Source organism: Corvus kubaryi, unplaced genomic scaffold (genome assembly GCF_017639235.1).
Source record: "Corvus kubaryi isolate FWS band 111438036 unplaced genomic scaffold, C.kubaryi_AGA036_p1.0 66, whole genome shotgun sequence".
NCBI lineage: Eukaryota > Metazoa > Chordata > Aves > Passeriformes > Corvidae > Corvus > Corvus kubaryi.
Window position 1 is genome coordinate 33,157,368 of NW_024582054.1, and position 20,513 is coordinate 33,177,880.

General features: G+C 48.3%; 1 protein-coding gene across 4 annotated transcripts in view; it reads left to right on the forward strand.

Moving 5' to 3' along the window:
- The first annotated feature begins 2,420 nt into the window (after positions 1–2,420).
- The window catches only part of GCH1 (GTP cyclohydrolase 1), a 20,957-nt gene continuing 2,864 nt past the window's right edge, over positions 2,421–20,513 (forward strand). For 2 of the 4 annotated variants that reach the window (XM_042047611.1, XM_042047613.1), the window contains exons 1-5: positions 2,421–2,775; positions 13,513–13,622; positions 15,796–15,851; positions 19,426–19,457; positions 20,378–20,462. In XM_042047611.1, coding sequence (XP_041903545.1) covers positions 2,484–2,775; positions 13,513–13,622; positions 15,796–15,851; positions 19,426–19,457; positions 20,378–20,462 — 575 coding nt within the window. In that variant the 5' untranslated portion in view covers positions 2,421–2,483. Of the gene's footprint in view, positions 2,776–13,512; positions 13,623–15,795; positions 15,852–19,425; positions 19,458–20,377; positions 20,500–20,513 lie in introns of all 4 variants that reach the window. The other 2 variants (XM_042047614.1, XM_042047612.1) reach the window with 2 other exon arrangements.

The window sequence follows — 20,513 nt, forward strand, 5'->3', positions numbered from 1 at the left end:
CGGATGTTTTTAGTGAGGGAACTTGTCTGGTTCAAACGGAGGATTTGGACATCCTCAGAGGATTGGGAAATGAGCTGGGTGTCTGGGGAGCAGCAGGGATGCAGTTCAGAGCTCCAAATCCTCTGGTACAGCAGTTCCTGTTTCCAATTGGAGCCCGGGGCAATGAGATGGAGTAAAGCCTGGCCGGCTGCTGGATTTCACCTGAGTCATCCTGACTCTTCTGGTAAAACCTGCGATCAGAAACCAAATTATAAATGTGGAAATGTGGAGTGTGTTACAGCTGCTGGGGTATTTTTTTCTTTTCTTTTTTTTCCCCTCCTGCTTGTCTTAGCTCAATGCAGCTCTTGTGTCAGGAGGAGATGGAGGAAAGCCAGTGAGTCACACTCCACACCCCACCCTCTGACAGGTCCTTCCCCTCCTTATCTCTCCAGCAATTTACCATTTCCTAGGCACAAGAGGGGAACAATTTGTCCCTGCTGCCTTAAGGGCCGATGGTGTGAAAAGAAGGGTTTGTGGCTCCTTTAGATTTTGGCCATTTATTTGATGGCAATCCAGAAAATATGAGTCCCCCTGCTCGTGCTTGGGTGATGGAGCATTCACCCTATGCTCAGCTGAGCCTTTAGACTCAGTTTCCAGCTCATAAAATCCCAGAATAACTCCAGCTGGAGGGGACCTGTGTTCCAAAATCTGCCCCAGCATTTATTTGTTCACCAACACTTGAGCCCACACTGTGCTCTGTCTGCTGCATTTGCCACTTTTTGGGGTGGCATGTCAACAAGATCCCCACAGATTCCCAAAATATTTGGTCTTGGTCATCAGAGTTAGCACATTTCCAGAATCATGGGTGGGAATATGAAAGCATTGGGACACATCAGCCCTGCAGCAGGAAGGTGTCTGCAGAGACCAGGGGTCTGAGGGAATGGAAGCCCAGCTGGGATGAGGTGGTGGGAATGGTCACCAAGGACGGTCAGTCCACTGCTGGGATCATTCTGGTGACTGCATCCCAAGCCCAGTGGCCTACAGCACCTCAGAATGGTGATGGTGGCATTCCAGCAGTGCCAGGGAGCAACAGGGTGGGGGTGTGCCAACATCACCCTGGTGGGAAAGGGACCAGCTGTAGGAGTTTGAGGGGATGGGGAGAAAATGGAGAATGATGCTGGGAGCTGCTGTGCAGGGCATGAACCTGCATCCCAGCAGGACCTGGCCCATCCATCCCCATCCCCATCCCCCTGCCGCTCACTCTGGGCTCCCCACAGCCCTCCCCCACACTGGGGTGATGGAAGGGGGCACCCTACAGCAGCGTGGGGCTGAATTCCCAGCTGGTGCCTCAGCCCAGGGAATCCCCTCCCATAACCCCAGCCCACACCTCAGACCAGAGAACCCCAATAACGCCAGCTGGAGGGACCTCCCTGTACCCTCCTCCCATGCCTCAGCCCAGGGATTCCCACTGCACCCCCAGCCTGGGGGGTCCCCCCGTACCTCCTTCACACATCTCAGCCCAGGGATCCCCCCCACACTCTCAGCCCAGGGGGTGCCCCATGTCCTCAGCCCCAGTGATCTCTCCATACCCCCAGCACCCCTCAGTCTGTGGGATTTCCCCCTGGACCCTCCAGACCCCCAGTCCGGGTCTCAGCCAGGGGATCACTCTGGATCCTCCCATAGCCCCAGCCTGGGGCATCCCCCCATGCTCGAACACCTCATCCTAGAGGATCCCGTATCCTCAGAGTTGGAGATCTCTTGGGATACTCCCATAGCCCCTGCCCATGCCTCAGCCCAGAGATCCCCCTGGACCCGGGGACCCGAGCATCCCCCCGTCTGAGTCTCAGCCTGGGGACCCCCCTGCACCTCCAGTCCCGATCTCAGCTCGGGGGATCCCCTCTGATCCTCCCGTACCCCCACGATGGTAGGATGGCCCTACCTCCAGCGCACACCTCAGCCCAGGGATCCGCCCCGTACCCTCAATCCAGGGACCCCCTCGGATCCCCCTGTACCCCCAGCCCGGATCTCAGCCCGGGGGATCCCTTCGGATCCCTCAGTACCCCGAGCATCCCCCTGTATTCCCAGACCGGGAATACCCTGTATCCTCAGCCCCGGGGATCCCCTCGGGTACTCCGTACCTCTGGCCCACGCCTCAGCCCAGGGACCCCTCCTGTACCCCCAGCCAGGGTCTCAACCCGGGGGATCTCAACCCTTGCATCCCCCCGTGCCCCGAGCCCGGGGTACCCCCTCTACCCCCTCAGCCCCTCGGATCACCCGCTATCCCCATCCCGGGTGTCAGCCCGAGGGATCCCCCCGCACCCCCATCCCGGGCTGCCCCGGTCCCCCTCCCGCTGAGCGGCTCAGGCAGCGGCGGTGACACCGCGGCCGCGGCCAATGGGGGCGGCGCGGGCGGGATAAAAGCGGCGGCGGCGGCGGCGGCCGGGAGCGCTCGGGCCGGGCGGGGACGGCCCGGGGGCTGCGGCGGCTCGGGCACAGCGCTGCCCATGGAGGCGGCGCGGGGCTGGAACGGGTACGCCAGGCAGGAGCGGCCGCCGCCCTCCCCGGCCGCGGAGAAGCCGCGCGTTCCCCCGGGCACCGGCGGGGACGGGTGGCGGGGAGAGCGGCCCCGCAGCGAGGAGGACAACGATCTGAACCTGCCCAGCCTGGCCGCCGCCTACACCTCCATCCTGCGGGCGCTGGGCGAGGACCCGCAGCGGCAGGGGCTGCTCAAGACGCCCTGGAGGGCGGCCACTGCCATGCAGTTCTTCACCAAGGGCTACCAGGAGACCATCGCGGGTAGGGAGCGCTCCCGGGGCGGCGCGGCGGGAGGGCTGCGGGGATGGAGCGTCCTGCTCGGGTACCAGCGGAGGGTTGCTTTATTCCTTAAATGAATCTCTTAAAACATCGTTGCCCTGTCACCGCGTCACCCATCTGGTGCTCCCTTGTCATCACTTGTGCGTCTCGCTGCCCCCTTCCCTCCCCAAATATCTCGGGGGTTTTTATTAAGCTCTGTGCAGGTAAAGTTTTCATTCCATCGTAAACCTCCCGTTTGGGTGAGCAGAGCAAGTGCTTTTGCTTTCTCTCTTCTGATGGAAACTTTCCAAGCCCTGGCATAGGAACTTGTGGGTTCCCTCCTTCCTTCCTCCCTCCCCGGCCGAGCGAGGCTGTGTTCAGACAGGGCGGGAATATTTGTTTCGATTAGCAGACAGAAGGGGTTTGAATTTTCTCAGGAAAACTCCTGTTCTGCTGCTGCTTTAATCAAGTGAGGTTTTTCAAAGGTGGGAAGGAAACTTAAGGAAAAGAGGTAAGGAGGAAGGAGAGGACAGGGAGATCCCTTCCCCACCTCAGGGTCCCAGCAGCAAATGCAGGTGTGGAGAGGAACCCCAGGTTCACATCCCTGCCCCAGCTGAGTGTCTCTGCTTGCTGGATGAGGGTGTGAGGAGAGGAATGGGGTGGGATATGTTCTCACCAGCAACTCGTGGCTCCAATGCAGGGTAAATACTGCTTGAAAATTTATTTTTTACGTCACTTTTCCTCTTCTCAGCTTCTTGACTAAGGACTGTACCCAGAACAAACAGTAAAAAAAGAACCTGGAGAGCTTGGGATTTCCCCTTTCTACGCCTTCTTACAGTAAAAGGCAAGTTCCTGTTAGTAAGGGATGCAAATAGTGTCAGCAAGGATCTCTGAGTGTGGCTGAGGAAGGAGCTGCTCCTGCTCTGCTCTCTGGAACACAGCACTGGTGTGTTGAGCCTGCCCCGGAGCTGCATCAGGGTGTTGCAGATGAATGCAAAGGCTGAACTGTGCTGATTGATGGCATCAGGGAGCTCCTGCTGGCACATCAGAGTCCTTTTCTAAGGGCACTGTGCTTCAGCTTGAAGGCTGGCTTTTGTGTTTAGTTTCTTTTTTATTTCTTGACTGTTGGCTCTTTTGAAATCAGATTACTACAACTTCCAGCATCAACTTACTCATGGCCAGCTCTAACTCTTGTGCCAATATTGTGTCCCATCTTCCCCCAGGAACAGTATTTCTGCCTTGGAAGTTGTTTTGCCTTTCAGATCAACCCAGGTTTTCGGGTTCACATCTGGAGACAGGCTCTGGGCTGCAGTGGCCATTCTTGTTCCTCTCTTAGTCCTGCTGCACGGTGTGTTTGAGGTGAGGTTTCATCAGGGTTTCACAGTATCGTCCTTTGTTTACTGGGATTAACTTTCCTCATTTTACTGCTGTGAAACACAGGAGGTCTCTCAGTCATCTTGTCAGGCTGTAGTAGAAGGAATTTTTTTAGTGATAGCTTGAGCATGAATTTCTGTGCTGAACCTGGATAAAATTACTGCCCTTCTGTGCCTCTCTTATCTTGCTGCCAGTTTTGTGTGCACGTTACCTGAAGTAATTTAAAAAACTTTTTTCTGCTCCAAGGTGTGTTCTCTGAGATCTCGATGGTCTTCTAATCCCTCACATTCATTTAATTAAGCAGAGTAGTTCTGGGTACTCCCCTTCTCTGATTATCCATACCTGGGAGAGAGCTGTATTATGTCCAAGGGTAGAAAATCTCACTGCTGGGTGCTCTACTCCTGGACTGCTTTTTTCTTTTTAGGAAGTCATGTGAAGCTGTGATATTAACATTCCTTCCTGTGTCAGGTGGGGAATCCTCTTACTCTCCAGCTACTCACCTCTTCTTGCAGGATGCTCAGCTTCCACTTTTCTTACTCTTCCCAGCCAAACAGAAGGAAGAGCTGTAGCCAAAGGACAAGCCCAGAGCAGACAGCAGAACGAGTAGGGGATGAGGAGTTTGTTCGGAGAGTCAATATGAGTAAATTCTTCTTGGAGAGTTTTAAATACCTCATGAACCCAAGAGCCAACAACTACAGGATATTTGGGCGCAAGAGTAGCTTTGGGACTGCTGCTGTCTCTGCTGTGGCATCCTGGTGTGCTGTTCCCTTGGTTATACTAATCCAGCTCTCTGCCTGGCCAGGCTGTGAACTGGACCAGCAGATGGCTTGTGAAAGAGAAAACGAACCAAAACAACCCCAAACCCTCCCCAAAAAGCCAACAGAAAGCAGCCCTGACCTCTTGTTTTCTAAGGCTTTTTTTTTTTTTTTTGCAGCTTATTCAGCTCCTCATGTGGAGCTGCCTGGGTAGGCAGAGGTTAAAGCAGTGATTTGCAGGGTGTGTTTTGAGGAGTGTTTCCATTTTATCTCTGCATCAGGCAGAAGATAAGATGCTGTTACAGTAGCTGCAAGTTCCATCTTTCCAGGAGAGGCTTCTCAGGTGAAAGCTCGGTGGTGGGCATGGTGTACAACCACATGGCCAGAGGCAAAGTGTGTTGCAACGGGTCCCTGCTGAGCTCACAGACCCTGCCAGGGTGTGGAGCTGCTGCCAGAGGGTACAGCCAGGAAGGAGTGACACAAGTGAACCGGGGTAGTGAATGTCAGAACAGGGGCAGCCTTTAAAATCAGCCCTGTGACCTTGTTTGCTGCAGGTCTGCCCTGGGGAGGCAGGAGAAAATTCATTTCTGATAGAGATTTCATTTTCCATAAAAGAACACAAAGAAAGATGTGATAGATATACAGCCAAATTATTGAATCTTTTAGGTTGGAGAAGGCCTCTAAGATCGAGTCCACCCGTTCCCTCAGCACTGCCAAAGTCACCACTGACCCATGTCCCCAAGTGTCACACCCACATGGCTTTGAAATCCCTCCAGGGATGGGGACTCCACCACTGCCCTGGGCAGCCTGTGCCAGTGACTGACCACCCTTTCAGAGAAGAAACTTTCCCTGATATCCAAACTAAACCTCCCATGGCACAACTTGAGGCCATTTCCTCTTGTCCTGTCCCTTGTTCCCTGGGAGCAGAGCCTGACCCCCCTCTCCCCCCCAACTGCCCCCTCCTGTCAGGGACTTGTGGAGAGCCAGAAGGTTCCCCCTGAGCCTCCTTTTCTCCAGGCTGACCCCCTCGAACTCCCTCAGTTTCTCCCGGGGCTCCAGACCCTTCCCCAGCTCTGTTCTCTTCTGGAGAGTGTAAAGCTGCCAGTGCACTGCCAGAGGTCTGTGTTTGATGTGCTTGACTTAAGCCTGCCTTGCTGTGTTATTGCAAGGGATTGGACTACATGGCCTTTAAGGATCCCTTCCAGCCCAAGCCATTCCATGATCTTGTGTCAGAGAACAGAATACACCTGGAGCATGGTTGAATGTGCTGGTCATTTGATCTCCTGTCCTGGGTGTTGTCACTTTGCTGCCATGACACCTGATTGTATTTGTATGTTTATACTTCCCACAGCAAAACTTTGTAGTATTGTAGGGAAGATAACACCTAAATTCTTTGTCTCCATTCAGATTTGTGAGTAGCAGAGAAGCTGATTCTGCTTTCCAGCTTCCCCTGTGTGTGTATTTCCTCGCTTGCTCTCAGCAGTGCACAGTGACAGTGTTCCTGCCTTACCCCCTATTCATCTCTGCTATCTCTGTTCTGCAGCTGCTCAGTGTTGTGTGTCAGAGCCATTAGTAGAGTTTACTGGTTAAATATCTGTATCTGGCTCTTTCTGTTAATTCCAGATTGTAATTTATTAATCCTGGCTTTACTAAAGGCCTGAACCTCTTTCATTGACAGGGTGTATTCAAACTGCTGTTCTCACTTCTGTAGTACCAGTCATCACACTTGGATTGGAGTAGCAAGAATGCCTCTAGTGATTTCAAATAAAATCCACCTGGGGACCACATTAAAAATCCTGACAGCTCAATGCAGACACTTGAGCACTGGTGTAGACTCACAGCTGTTGCAACAGAAACCTCTCAATATGTTGGTGAGGATGGCAGAGCAGAAAAAGTCACCAAAAACCAACTTCCAATTTTGTGCAATGCTTCTGTGCCAGCATCCAAGAACACATTCTCTTTCCCAGGGTCAGACCTATCAGCTTCTTACTTCTGGGTGTAAATTATATTTCAGAATAGCCCCCTTGGCTGGTGAGGGTTAACAGCAGGGCTGTGAGAGACAGGTGGCTTTAGCTTCTTGATAGCTGGTTCAGGCAACTACCTGCCACACAAAGGTTAAACCTTGTCCCTCCTTCTACTAAAAGCTTCATGTCATGCTCAGAGGTGCTGTCTGAGGATCTAATAATAAATATCACAAAGCACAAGTGGGTGCAAAGGCAGTAAATGAGTGAATAAATGGAAGTACAAGGTGCAGACAGCACTAACTTGTAACTGAAGCTGAAGGTATCAGACCCAAGCAACTGGTAAATTACAGAAACGATGTCAATGATTCTGCCTCCGAAAGGTGAATCATAAATGAGTCAGTTTGGGTTGTGTAATCCTGCAGGAAACATTAGGCACAGGGTTGGATGAGCTTCTGCAGGGGGAAGTGAAGTTGTTCTCGTCAGCCACGAATGCTCAAAGCAAAACCACAGGTTCACCAAACTGGCCTTACTGGTGGTGGTGGTGGGAGCTGCTACCAGGGAAGTCTCCCAACCTTTATTCACATAAGCATGGCAGCTCTCAGGCATGTTGGCAGCTTCAGCTGTCCTTTCAGCGTGTTTAACAGGGAAATGAAAATCAGAAGTACAGGGAGGGATAACTTTGCTTCCCAAACCTCTGTGGTTTGAAAGGCTGCATGTTATTTGCCTGGAAGCCAAGTGACTCTGCTGGGCAGCTTTTATTTCAAAGCAAGTAACTACTTAGGTCACTTCCTCACTCATTAGTTCATATGCTTTTCCTACACTGAAGGGTAAAAAAAAATAAACTTTAATATTCTTTTCTTCTAGTCCATGTGGATTTGGTATTTTTATAGAGGACAACAATGGTGTAAGCTCATAAATTTTTCCAGCCTGCTCAGTTTGCTGTGCTGAGGTGCTAAGCATTGCTGTGTCAAAGCACACAGTGCCTTAAGCAAACAAGGCTGTTTGATCAGCAGCACTGCCCTTTGCTAGGAGCTGGGGAGGTGCTGTACTTTCTTGGAATCGAGGTACTGCTGGCTCATCCGTGAGGACATGGATGCAGGACCGTAATCTATTAACAGCTGAAACCTATTTCTAGCTGAAACCTCAGCATTGTTGTGCTCCAGCCATGGCTTGTTTCTTGTAAACCAGAGGGTGGGAGATACAGACTTGTTCAGAGTGAGGGTTTTTGGGGTTTCTTCAACCTCTGCCCCCATGTAAGGGAAACCTACCATGCTGGAACACACCCTAAATGCAGTGAAACTTCTGGGAACTGGGGCTTTCCTGGATCATCTCTCCTGCCTGTTAATGCTCAAGGAACACTAAGCTTGGCTGGGGTTTTGTCAGGAATTTGTTAAATGCTGTAACCTCTCAGATCTGAACTGTACTGATCCTTCATGTTGCTCTTCCAAAGTGTTTTGTCTTTGATTTTTCCTTTGTTTCAGTTTCAGAAAGAAGGTGGATGAGCACCTTCTGTGACATGGGACATTGAAATGGTTATTGAAATCCTGATACATTTTAATGAGCATCTCCATAATGCTGCTTTCCCTCATATTAATAAACCTCCTGGCAGAGGACAACTTCTAGAACCTAATCTTGGCTTCATCTGTCTGCAGTGGCTGATCTGTTATGAATAGATTCCAGTCTCACTGCAACATGGAGGGTGTCTTACAGGGAAATAAATAAACCTGTGCAAATCACGGCCAGAATTAGTTGAACAGTAATAATGCTTTTCCTTTATCTTTGCCTCTATGAAATGCCCCTTAAATCAAATCACATGTCTGGTTCACCTCCCTTCTGGTAACTGAGGGATTAAACTTTGCTTCTGAAGCAAATGTCCCTGTGTGAAGCTGAGTGTCTGTTTCTAGTCTTTTGGTGATGAAATCTGAAATAATAACCAGAAACTTCTAAATTCTTTTGTGTCTAAGGTTTCTCCTGGTTCCTGCTAGGAAGGTGTGTTATGAGAAGTGCTCATTTATTGGCAACATTTGAACTCTCTTGCCTATTTAAATAGTCATGTGGCATCTCAGGTTGTGCCTCTTTCTAGAGCTCTTCAAGACTTCTTGAAGCAGATGACATACCCAGAGCCTTCCCTTTCTTAGCAACCTGAAGTCATTAATTTTCTGCAGCAGTACAAGCCCTTCACATTAATGTTTTTATAGCCTGGTTCTCTGTATGTGTAATCAATTCCTGGTGCCTTTTTAATACTCAAAGGCTGCAGTCATTTTCTTGTTGCTTGTCTGGAATATTTTTCCTAACCTGTAGTGTCATCACATGAATAAATAAAAAACAAAGTCAGGTTTGACTCTATGTTTTGCTGCTTACCTAGCAGCAGCTGAGAGGTTTTTACAGCACTTTCCTTCCGGATTCCATCCTGACCCTGCAGTCTGCTGCTTTCCTTGTCACACATTCAGCTGTTAACTCGTGTCTCCTGCTCCCAGTTACATCTGTCCTCAGCTGGGGAGGAACTCCTTGAGAAAGGTGGTCAGAAGTATCTGCCAGCATTCCCCAGGTGGTTTTGCCTTAAAGACCAGTCAGCCTTTGGTCCCTGGATCATGGCCCTGCTCTTCTGGAGCATCCTCCAAACCATGACCTGGTTTATGTGAGGTCCCTGCCGTTGCTTTGGGTGTAACTCTGTGTTCCTGGAGGTACCTGAGCTCAGCCAGTGCTCAACCAGCTGGTGGGTGTTGGTGTGGTGGGACTCGTCCCACAGGATGTCATCCTGCCTTGGCCTGAGCCCATTCCTGCCCTGCCTGTGGCAACTTGTGGCACGTGAGGGTCACTGTGGAGAGCAGAGGACAGTGGGGACAGCCCGGACCTGTGAAATGGGTGTCCAGCAGAACCTTGTGCCTTTTGTCTCTGCCAGGATGGATGAGCTCAAGCAGCAGAGTCAGAGAGTTCCTGAAGCTGCCTTGATCCTGCTGGCACTGAGCAACCTGCACTTAAACTGCAGCTGTGAGGCAACTTAATACCACAGGGAAGTGCTTTAACTCCTGGTGAGAACAACCTGCATCGCTTCACTCCCAGGCAGAGTAAAAAGGGCCGCTCTGAAGTGCTGTGAAGCTGCTGCAGTGCTGCCATCCTCTATCCCCTTCACCTTCTGAGCCCATTCTGGGTGGGCTCTGCCTTCTCTGGTTGCCAGAGGTGCTTTTGCTTTCCTGTGTCACATTAAAGCCATGCAAATAGTTTCTATAGCAACAGGTATCTTTGCTTAGCTCTGACGCAAAATCCTGAAAGGTCTTTCTCATTCTGTCTTCATCCAGTTCTGATTTTTCATTTTATCAACTCTTTTTGAAGATAAAGGGCAAATTAATTCTGCTCTGTTTCAGGAGTTAACTTGCAGCACAGGTGACTGTTCAGTTTCAAGAGCCCACTGAAGTTTTTACACCAGGAACTGAACTTTGAGCTGAAGGAGAAATCAGCTGCAATAATCTAGAGAGCACCCTGACTGTACAAAACATGAAATCAAACTGGTGAAGAAGGCAGTGTGGCCTAGTAGGAAGAGTGAAAGAATGGGAAAAGGGGCAAAAATTTGTCCCCAGCTTTGCTTCTGGCCTGGTTAGTCTGAGGCTGTTTCCCCTTCTGTCCTTTCAGCTCTGTTAAATTCTCCATAACACATGCTGCAGGATACAGGGTGAGCTTGTCAGCTGTTGATGCTATTGCAAGTGGAAAAACTGGGGAAAAAAATGTCAAAAACCCACCCCTGACAAGTTTAGATAAAATGGTGTTGCCCCCCTGCACAAGGTGTTTGAGCCTCTGCCAGAGAAGAGTCTCCTGTGTAATTACTGCAAACAACTGCTGCAGTGGGACACAGGCAGGAGCAGCTGGGCAAAGATGCTCTGCTCACTCTGCTTTTGTCAGCACGGGGCTGGGGTTCCAAAGGGGGAGGAATAGGGATGGGCAGGCTTCAAACTATGCTGATTCTCAGGGAGAAAGGCTTGTGAAGTGTGAGCAGGAGGGACTGGAGCAGAGTAGGAGTGAATGGCCACTCAGCTCCATGGCCATTTACTGAGGTGGTGGCCTCCAGCCTCACACTTTTTCCCTGTGTGTCCTTGCATGACCTGGCACTTCTGGAGGTGTTTTTGGAGGGGTCTAACACTGAGCTGGCTTCTTCCTTTGTGGACCTTTCTTCTCAAGGAGTGACTGGTGCTGACAAAACCAGCACATCTTGCTGCAGGCACAACTGCAGGTGTTGTCTGTGACCCAGCTGCAACTTGCTGCTAATATTAAATAAATGCAAGGTGCGAAAATGGCAAGACCACTATAAATAAGAAGTGTGAAGCACCCCACAGCTCTGTGGCTGCATTCTTTATGTGCAGATCTGTTTTCTTCCCTCTAAAACTCCTTTGGCCGTGAGGTGGCATTGCCCACACTGCTGAGACTGGGCTGTGGCGTAAGAGGGGATGTGCAAGAAGGGTGGGTGACCTTTGTGTTCCTGTTTGACTGCTTTGGCCAAGAGAAGGGTGCAGGATGCCTTTTGCTCCTGGAGTTGCCTGTGTGGTACTGCTGAGGTCACTTAAACTTCTCTTTGGCTGAGCTGTCTCCATGATACAACAGAGCTGCGAGAGAAAGTTTGTAAGGATCTACTAATATATATTTTATAGGTTAATTAGTGTGTGTATGCATCTATATGCACATGGATATGAGGCTTCATGAGTGAAGTACCTTCTGTTGTAGCTCTGGCCCTGCTCTGTGTCACACATTGCCACGACTCTTAATGAGAATTTGGCCATTTCTGGCTGTTCTGAACAATCTGCTTTACGAGTGCACTGACGTAAATCCATATCTGACATCAGGCTCTGATATGCTCCTGGCAAGGCTGGTGTGAGCTGAGCTGGGGGTCTAATAACAGCAGCAGTCACTCTGGAGATGCTTTGTGGATCTGTTTGGATTTTGTTTTAATAACTCTGGCCACAGCAGCAGGTTTTGTGCAACCACCATTTGCCTTTCTGCTGTGGACATGGCCCGGCTGCAGAGTGCTGCAGGAGGGAGCTCAGAACCCAGACAGCTGCTCTGCCTCCCCTTCCCTCTCCTGTGATCCTGGTCACATCCTCTGTTTCGGATTCTCCCTTTTCCTGGCTGAATTCATAATTACACAACTGCATGATGCTGCCCATGTAACCAAAACCCTCTCCAGCAGTGCTTGGTGTAAACCAGACCCTGAAATTTGAAGAACACAATCTTGTGCCTTTACAGAGTTGTTCCCTGGCCTTTTTCATGCCCCCTACTCCTGCTCTCTGACCCAATCCAAAGCCTTCTGGGATTCATCCTGGCTGCCTTGCAGGTTGCCAGCCCTTCTCAGGAGAGAACGCACGTCGCAGGCAGAACGTCTTGTGCACAGTTTCCAGGGTTACCTGTGTAGTGCTGATAGCAAGCAGGAAATTAAAATGCTCTGTGATGATGATCCCTTATCGACAGCAGATGGTGGCCATTAGCTGGACGTATGTGTCAGGGGAAGGCACCAAGGCAAGCAGAGCAGACACAGCTGTTGGACTTGTGTCACCACCCCTGCAGGTGCCCCGTGGCGCATGGAGGGCAGTTCCTGAGTGCCCTGGTCTGGCTGTGGTGTGTGGGGCTCTGCTTTCCTGGAAGTTACTCCAAGGAGTCAGCGTGGCTTCCAGCAGAACTTGTTTGCAGAGCTCCTTGTCCTCGTTATCAGCCCATCTGTACAGCTGGTTCTCTCCTGCAAGTTTCTCCCTCATATACAACTTTCTCTCTTGTTCTGTAAAAGACCTGGTTTCTCAGCTTGGGACCATTCTACTTTTAAGCTCTTTCAGCATGGTCCTGGTGCCTGAAACCTTTGTGGAGACTGATGGGCTGTAACCTGTGCCAGGATTGTCTGGGAACTTGTCAAGGGACTGCTAAAAGTGGAAAATCAACTGAGGATCCATTCTGCTGAGCTCTGAGATTACCCAAGTGTCATATTGTATGTTCCTTTTCTTACTGAGCTGCTTCTTCTCTGTTCTGTCTCTGTGGGGTTTCTCTACCTCAATTTTCTGCTAACTCTGAGGTGCAGAATTAGGCTGGAGTGTGGATATGCCTGCCTGTTTCAGATCAGGACAGCAAATCTCTCCCCAGATGTGTCTCTGACTTCTGTGTGTACCAGCTGCTGCCTGGCATGCTACAGGGTGAAATAAGAATATTTTATTTGCATGCAAAGCCTTCTTGGAGATAGTGATGCTGGTGTTGAAGTTTTGGAGGACCCACTGTGATGGCTTAGCTTTGCTCTGACCTCGGGCTCGGCTTTGCTTGTGGAAGCACCAGTGGAAGCCCACTTTTGAGACGTGCTCTCTCTGTCAGCTGTAGGCTTAATTGCTCTTAAGATGTCAGTAATTCTGCAAAGACCAGACCTGTTCTAACCTGTGCTCAAGCTATTAATTAAATAAAACACTCCAGGCTGACTTCTGGCACAGCACGTAGGGAGTCTGACACTGTGGCAAATCGTATGCAAACCAAAACGTGCTTGTGATGTTACTCCTTACTTCCCTCCCAGACCTTAACCCTAAAATCCGTAGCCCTGAGAGAGATGTGCCCTTGCTACAAGCTTTCTCAGGCTGTGAGAGCCTGCCGTGCTTTTTGCGTTCATTTTCACTGCAATTGTTTAATTTCAGATGTCCTGAACGACGCCATCTTTGACGAAGACCATGATGAGATGGTAATTGTGAAGGACATAGACATGTTCTCATTGTGTGAGCATCACCTCGTTCCATTTGTTGGAAAGGTAACTCTCCCTCACAGAACAAATGCGGGAATGCACAATAAAAGACCTTAAGTACATGTAGAAGACTTTGTAGCTGTAGCTATAAAGCTTTTAAGGCTGTAAGTACTTGCTGCTTACAGCTATGGTTCTCGAAGTTTAATCTTCAGAGTACAAATAAGGAAGGCCTCCTTAATGTGAGGTTTTATTTGAATTTGAGCTCCTGAAATATAATGCTCAACCTTTCCTTGTCTAAGTAATCTAATGGTTTCTGACATTTCATATCAAAGCTCTTCTTCACGAAGCAGCAGTGAGCCTTGAGGGCAGACATCTCGATATTAAACCAGCTCACTTTGCACACTGGCTCTGTCATGGATTTAGCTCCTGGCTCAGAGCTATCCAGTGCACGTTCATCTCTGAAACCCCCTGTGAGTGGAACAAACTCATTAGCAGCCCTGCCTTAATTATCCCTGCCGAGTCGAGGAGAGAGTGGCCAAAACTGGCTATGCTTAATAGGGGAGTCCTGTGAAAAGGGCTGGTGTTCCAGAGAGTGTTGGAATTGTAATGCCAACAACTTTAAGAAAATAAAATTTCTCCAGTTAACCACTGTAGAGGTGATGAAGAGTTCTGCGTGGGAGCTGCACGTTTCAGCCTCTTCACTCCCTTATCAGCACAGAAGGATGGAGCTTAGCCTGATCCATCTGTTACCACAGAGTGCTCACAGGTCCAAGAGCAGCACGTGTTTCTGCTGTCTATAAAATCCAGTCAGTGCCACATATGTTCCAAGCAAATTGTCTCCCAAAAATAAAACACACGAACAGAAACCAGCTGTTTATTTAGTTGAATCAGTTCAGTTTTGTCAGTTTTCTCTTCTTGCTGTTAGTGTTTTATACTGGAAAACAGGATAACCTCGTTTTCTGTGCAAACTTTCTGTTGTGCCTGTTATTCTTGGTTGTGTGTACTGTGTTTATTCTCCCCGTTACTCTTGTGGCAATGTGTGCATTTTTTTCTACATCCAGCTCTTTTTGTGTGGTATGGAGAAATCTCCTCACAAACACTGACTCAGTCCTGCTAAATGAGTTGGTATGTCTCTAAATATTCAGAGTAACCATTGCCCTGCTGGGTGCACCAAACAGGCTGTAAACACTGACCTGTAGGTCTTGCATTTGCAGTTCTATCTTAAAGGAAATCAAGAAATCTGAAAAAAAATATGGGGAACAGGATTCAAAGCTTATTTCTAAGTCGTGTCTCTCACTTTGTCTGAAATGTTTCATGTCTTTTCAGGTGTCAGTGGGTTGATTACCCGACAGAAGGGGTAGGAATGAGCAAGTTAGCCAGGTAATCAGGTGCACTGTGGTACCTCTACTGCAGGTACAGCAGCACAGGATTCTGAGATGGGGCCTCCAGGCAAAGCCAGAATCCCCCACTGACACTCCCCTGCTGTATCTTGGCTAATTTTTCAAGTCTCTGGTACAGTGGCACAAGTACTGGTTTATAATCTGTTATAAATGTAAACCCACTGGAATTCAGTAGCCTGCATGGCTTTCTAAAAACAAGGAGCTAAATGTCCTTCCCTTCATATCTGAGCACTTCTCTGCTAAACTTCTTCCAATTTAGTTCAAGTACATGTTCAGCAAATCCATATTTGAGCAGGATGGAAGCTGAGTTAATCATCAGTGATCTATGGTACTAGAACAAGAAAAAAAATCAAATCAGGAAGTGCAGCCTGATTTTTGGTGGCAAAGTACTTCTTGCCATCAGAACTTTCACTAGAAGCAAAGCACAGGCCCTCTTCCTTCCGCTCCCTAAATCCATGTGAGGTCTTGAGAGAAAAGCATGTTTATTTAGACAAATAGTGCTGTGCTGAGTAATAGACTGCCTTTGTACCCAAATGCAGCAGTGTTCTGTAGCATTCCTGAGACTTGGAACATAAGCCTTGACTCCTGAAGAGCTGTGACTTTTCTCCCCCTCAGAAATACTCACCTACTCTTCACCAGGACCTCATGAGGCATTCACAGTCTCAGCTCCACAATTCCCCAGGCTTGCATGGTGCCATGTTCCTCCCACGTGCTGAGACTTCTGGGCTGTCCCAGAGTCGGTTCTGGGGCAAATGTACATCTCATTGTTGGTGCATGAGTTTCATACACCCTTGGAAGTGTGGTTTTGCTGCTGCTAATGGTTGTTTTCCCCTGTCTAGGTACACATTGGTTATCTCCCCAACAAACAAGTGCTTGGCCTCAGCAAGCTTGCTAGGTAAGTGTTCTAATGAAAGTGATGCTAATTTGTAGAAAGGATTCCAGGCTGTGCTAACTGTGCTAATCTTTTTAAGCTCCTCTCCCTCTAAAGCTCAGCCCACTTTGTGTCCTGGATTTGGATTTAGACCAAACCTCAGCATTGTTTTTTTTTGTGGAGAGGACAGATAAGTCTTGGAGCTATTTGTTAATTCACACCAGTGGCTGCAGTAGAGCCCTAAGGGTTTTGTAGGTTCGTGTTCTAAGGCAGGCCACAGAAACCAGTGAGAATTTCCAGCTGTTTACTACTTGGGTCTAGACTGACTCATAAGAACAAAAATCTGAAACTTCCAAACAGTAAATGAACACAATTTATGGATATAAATTGAATCTAAAGCTTTCATATCTTAGCTGACTCTTCAGATAAATTTGGCATTTCTTTCTTTCACTGAAGACATGCTGAGAATGCTGTAGGGTAGATTTTATAGATAAAGTTCAGCCTAAGAAATAAAGTAATTGTGAAACACTTGAGAAATCCATTTGTTATGTAAAATAGCTTTTTTCCTCAGCAAGTGCCCTTGGGTCAGTTGCTGCACTGACTCCTTAGTAAGTGACACTTTCTAGTGCTGGTGAGGAAGAGGATGGTAGATCCCTTCAATAAGCAGATTATTTGGGATCAGAGTGGAAGGGTTCCTTTTTGAGAAACAAATCTAAAAATTTGGCTGCAGTTTAGAAAGACCCACATAGGTTTTGCTTATGCTTTCCCTGAAAGGTCTGTTAATCCTGCTGCAGTTCCACTAACACTAAAGAGAATTAGCCCTGCAAATCTGCCTGCCTGCTGGGTTTCCTTAGCAGGTAAGAAACGTGTAGGATATGACAGCAAAATGTTCCAAAGGGAGCCAGATCTGTTCTGTGCTCTGCTTGCACGACAGGGAGTTGGGTTTGGAAGTGGAAGGATACTTGGAGGTTGGATCTTTGCTGTGTGACCTCGTACTGCAGGGAGGCATCTCCCTGTCCCCAGCAGGGCTCATAGGAGTGGACTTTGCTCTGATTAAAAGGCTGAAAGAGGCTGTTCAACGTGTAAAATTTTTTCTGCGTGTTTTTTTGCGGCTGTACAGAGCTGCTGGAATTGTAGGCTGGGGTTCTGAGCTGTCAGAACTGCAGTTACTGAGCAAGAGGCTTCGCCTTTGGTAGTTGCTCATGCTTGGGGATGTGTGTTGGCATCCCATGGCTTGAGCTGAGTGTTGGGTGGGTCTTTAAGTGGTGCAGGGCTGGGGGTGTTGTTTTGTTGTTGTTTGTTGGAGTTGTGAAGAGGATCCATCCTTCCTGAAGAGACTGTCCTTAGCAGCACGTGGTTTCATTTCTGCAGGGCTCCCATGCAGGACTAAGGATCCCATCTGAAATATGCATCCACTGGTTTGTGCTTGCTCTGGTCTCTATTTATCTCTTGACTGCAGTTGTAAAAAGGAGCTCAAATCGGTTTTCAGTGATATATGGATTTTTTTTTTTTATGCAAGTAGCAACGTGGTGCTGGAAATGTACAATTTTCCTGCTATTTATCCTCAGTATGGAAACCTGCATCAGTATGTGCAAGGCTTCCTGCACTGTGCTCAAAGGTTAAATCTTGCCTCTCTTTAAAGTGAGGCTAAAACTCCCGTATACTGCAATAATGAAAAGATTAGATTCTTGTATAACAAAATGTTCTCACTTTTGAGTGCTTGCCATGAAGAGGCTGGTGGGCTGAATCGTGCCTCCCTGTCGTGCCCTATATAATGCAGCCAGTGTTCCAGCAAAGGTTTGTGAGGCTGTTGGTGCTCTAGGCCTAATCCTTCATAATAGGATTAGTCCAATGTGGTGAGTTTCTGTAGTTGTGGATGACCTGCATTCAGTAAACAAACATCTTTCTCTGGATTTTAAGCTCAGGCTTGAAAATGCTCTTTCAAATAACTGTTTTTACATAAACACCTTGTTAGGACTTCTTCTATGCAGTATCTGAGCATCAGCATGTTTCCTATCCATACAGTTAATCTAAATATTGGGCTGCTTTGTTTTATGCTATAACACAACCATTTCATTGCTGGAGGGGAGTTTGTGCATTTAATTCTCTCTCCAAAACAGCAGGAGAGTCTCATTGTCAGGGATGATTCTTGTAAGTGATGCCTCAGGCTGCCAGCCAGTGTCTGGCTTTTGTCTGATGTCACCAGACAGGTATCAAAGCTTGCAATAGCAGCTCCTTTTTGTGGCCACTTGAAGTGTAATTAAGCATTTGAGGTCAGCATGAACAACCCCTGGAGTTACAGAGCAGTTATATGGATTTTCTTAAATGTGTGGATTCTAGAACTGTCAGTAAGTGTCACTTGCACTGCCCACCAATGGCTTAAATTTGAAGTCGTGTTGGAGGGGACCATTAAGGTGATCCCTGCACTGAAGTGTGAAGGATGGGGTGAGATATTGTGCCAGTTTGGCCAAATTCAGAAATACATCCTCTGAGAGAAGGCAGGTTACAAACCACTGTTCCCCCACCAGCCTCAGGAAAAATTAAATTTTCCTTGAAGGAAAGTGAAAGAGATAAAAACTATTTATCTAACAAGCACATGGGAAAAGGACAATAATGCTAAATAATAAAATCTCTCACTGTGGAGGAAAAACCTGGGAAAGTGTCAGAGTCCTCCCTTTGGTCTCCTCAGAGCTGGGGCTTGGCCCAGGGCCAGGCCCTCTGTGCCCAGTGGAAAGTCCTCCCAATGTGCTCTGATATTGAAGCAGTCCAGCAGAAAAAGGAGAAAATCCGAAATTCCAGGGAAGGAAAAAAGTTCAACTCTCAGTCTCTCTCTGGAGAAGAAGAAGCTGAACAACTGGCCAAAAGCTGACTGGAAAGCAGCAAGTTGGGTGCCTCCTCCCTCCCCTGCTGCAGCTGGAAAAAAGTCTCTATCTCTGTGTGACCTTGAACAAGCTGCAAACTGCTTTGAAAAAGTTTTGCTCAGTTTTTCCTTCCCCCTCTCAGGCTCAGTTTAAAGGCATAAAAAGGCACAAAAAAAAATTTCTGGGCATAGGGCAGTGATATGGGATACACATCATAAAGCAACCCCAAGACAGATATGGGTGGGGAGATTCTGTTTTAAATAAAACCAATTCTGTCTCATTGTTCTTAGCTAAATTTGTGGCTAAATGCAAGAATCCAAAACATTTCTTGCTCAATTTCAGCAGCCTCCTGGGAATCCATTATCTGAATTGTCATTAAGGCAGCATTTGGTCTAGTCTGAAGCACAGGGAGATGTTCAGGAATTAGGGTTCAGGGACGTGAATTCTCCCAAAACTGTGTGATGCAGGTGGGTGGGCACACAAGGAATTCCAAACCCCAGAGGAGAAGTGATTGGTTTGCCCTAAAATAGTCCTTGGGGCTACAGGTGGGGGGAACCTGTCACTCAACACAGTGATGTTCCAAGGGAGGAATGCCAGCCTGGGGCGTGGCCATGGATTTCCTGGAAGGACATGGGGCAGAACAGTGGGCTCTTCTGGTAGCATCAAATTAATTGTGAAAATCAGTCAGTGGCCAGCTGGAAATAACTCTAATATTGTCTTTTTCCTTTCTCCTTTAGGATTGTGGAAATATACAGTAGAAGATTACAAGGTAAACATGAAATTTTGGGGTTTGTTGTGTGCACTCCTCTCCTGGTCAGTGCAGGGGGCTGGAAATTGGGGGTGGACTGGAGATGTGGAGTTTGAGTTGAGAAAAACAGGTGAGAAAAACACTTTTTGGAGAGGTCTATTTCACTTGGCCCTTGCATTCCCAGTGAAGGGTGACATCTACCTAGGAATGTAGATGGAGGCTGGAACTGATTCCGAAGATAAATGTGCTACCAGGTAGAGCTGCCAGGAATAACTAAACTAATTGGATGCTGCTGGGGATGAACTCTCCTACAGAGATTCAGAGAGATGCCTTCAGGAATTCTTGTCTGAGGCAATGAAGCAACAGCTGCCTCCTTTCCCTGAGAAGGGGAGGAAGCTGCAGGGTCCAAAGCCTTGGGTTGGGCTGAGCCTGCTGCCTTTGTCCTGTGGTTAAATTTGGCCTGTTCTTGGCAAGAGAAGTCTCAGTGACCACCAGGCTGGTGAATAGAGGGTGCTAGAGCAGGAAGTAAAGCTTTGCAGGACAAAGCTCACTTTTTATCTCTATTTCCTTTCCTTAAGAAGAGAAATTGGGCGTGTGGAATAAATGGTGCAGCAGTAATGCTGGGAACAAACACATTAAAAACTGAAACAGAACAGAGAGGCAAGAAAATCTAACTGCAAAATAGGAAATGGAGGAGCTGCTAGAACAAACTGTGTTTGGAGAGATGGAATGCAAAATGGCTGCAAATATAAACAGGAAAATAAAAGGTCTGTTCCGGGATACAAATGGAAGATAGGATGGAGGGGGCTGGGCACAACCTGGTCTAGTGGAAGGTGTCCCTGCCCACGGTGGGGGGGTCGGAACAAGATGAGCTTTAATGTCCCTTCCAACCCAAATCATTCTGGGATTCTGGGAGTCTGAATTCCCTGTTGTTCCCTCAGTCCAGGAACGCCTTACCAAACAAATTGCAGTCGCCATCACAGAAGCCTTACAGCCCGCCGGGGTTGGCGTCGTCGTGGAAGCGACGTAAGTGATCCCAGGTGTTCCATGGGTGGGAGCCCAACTCTGTGTGATCCC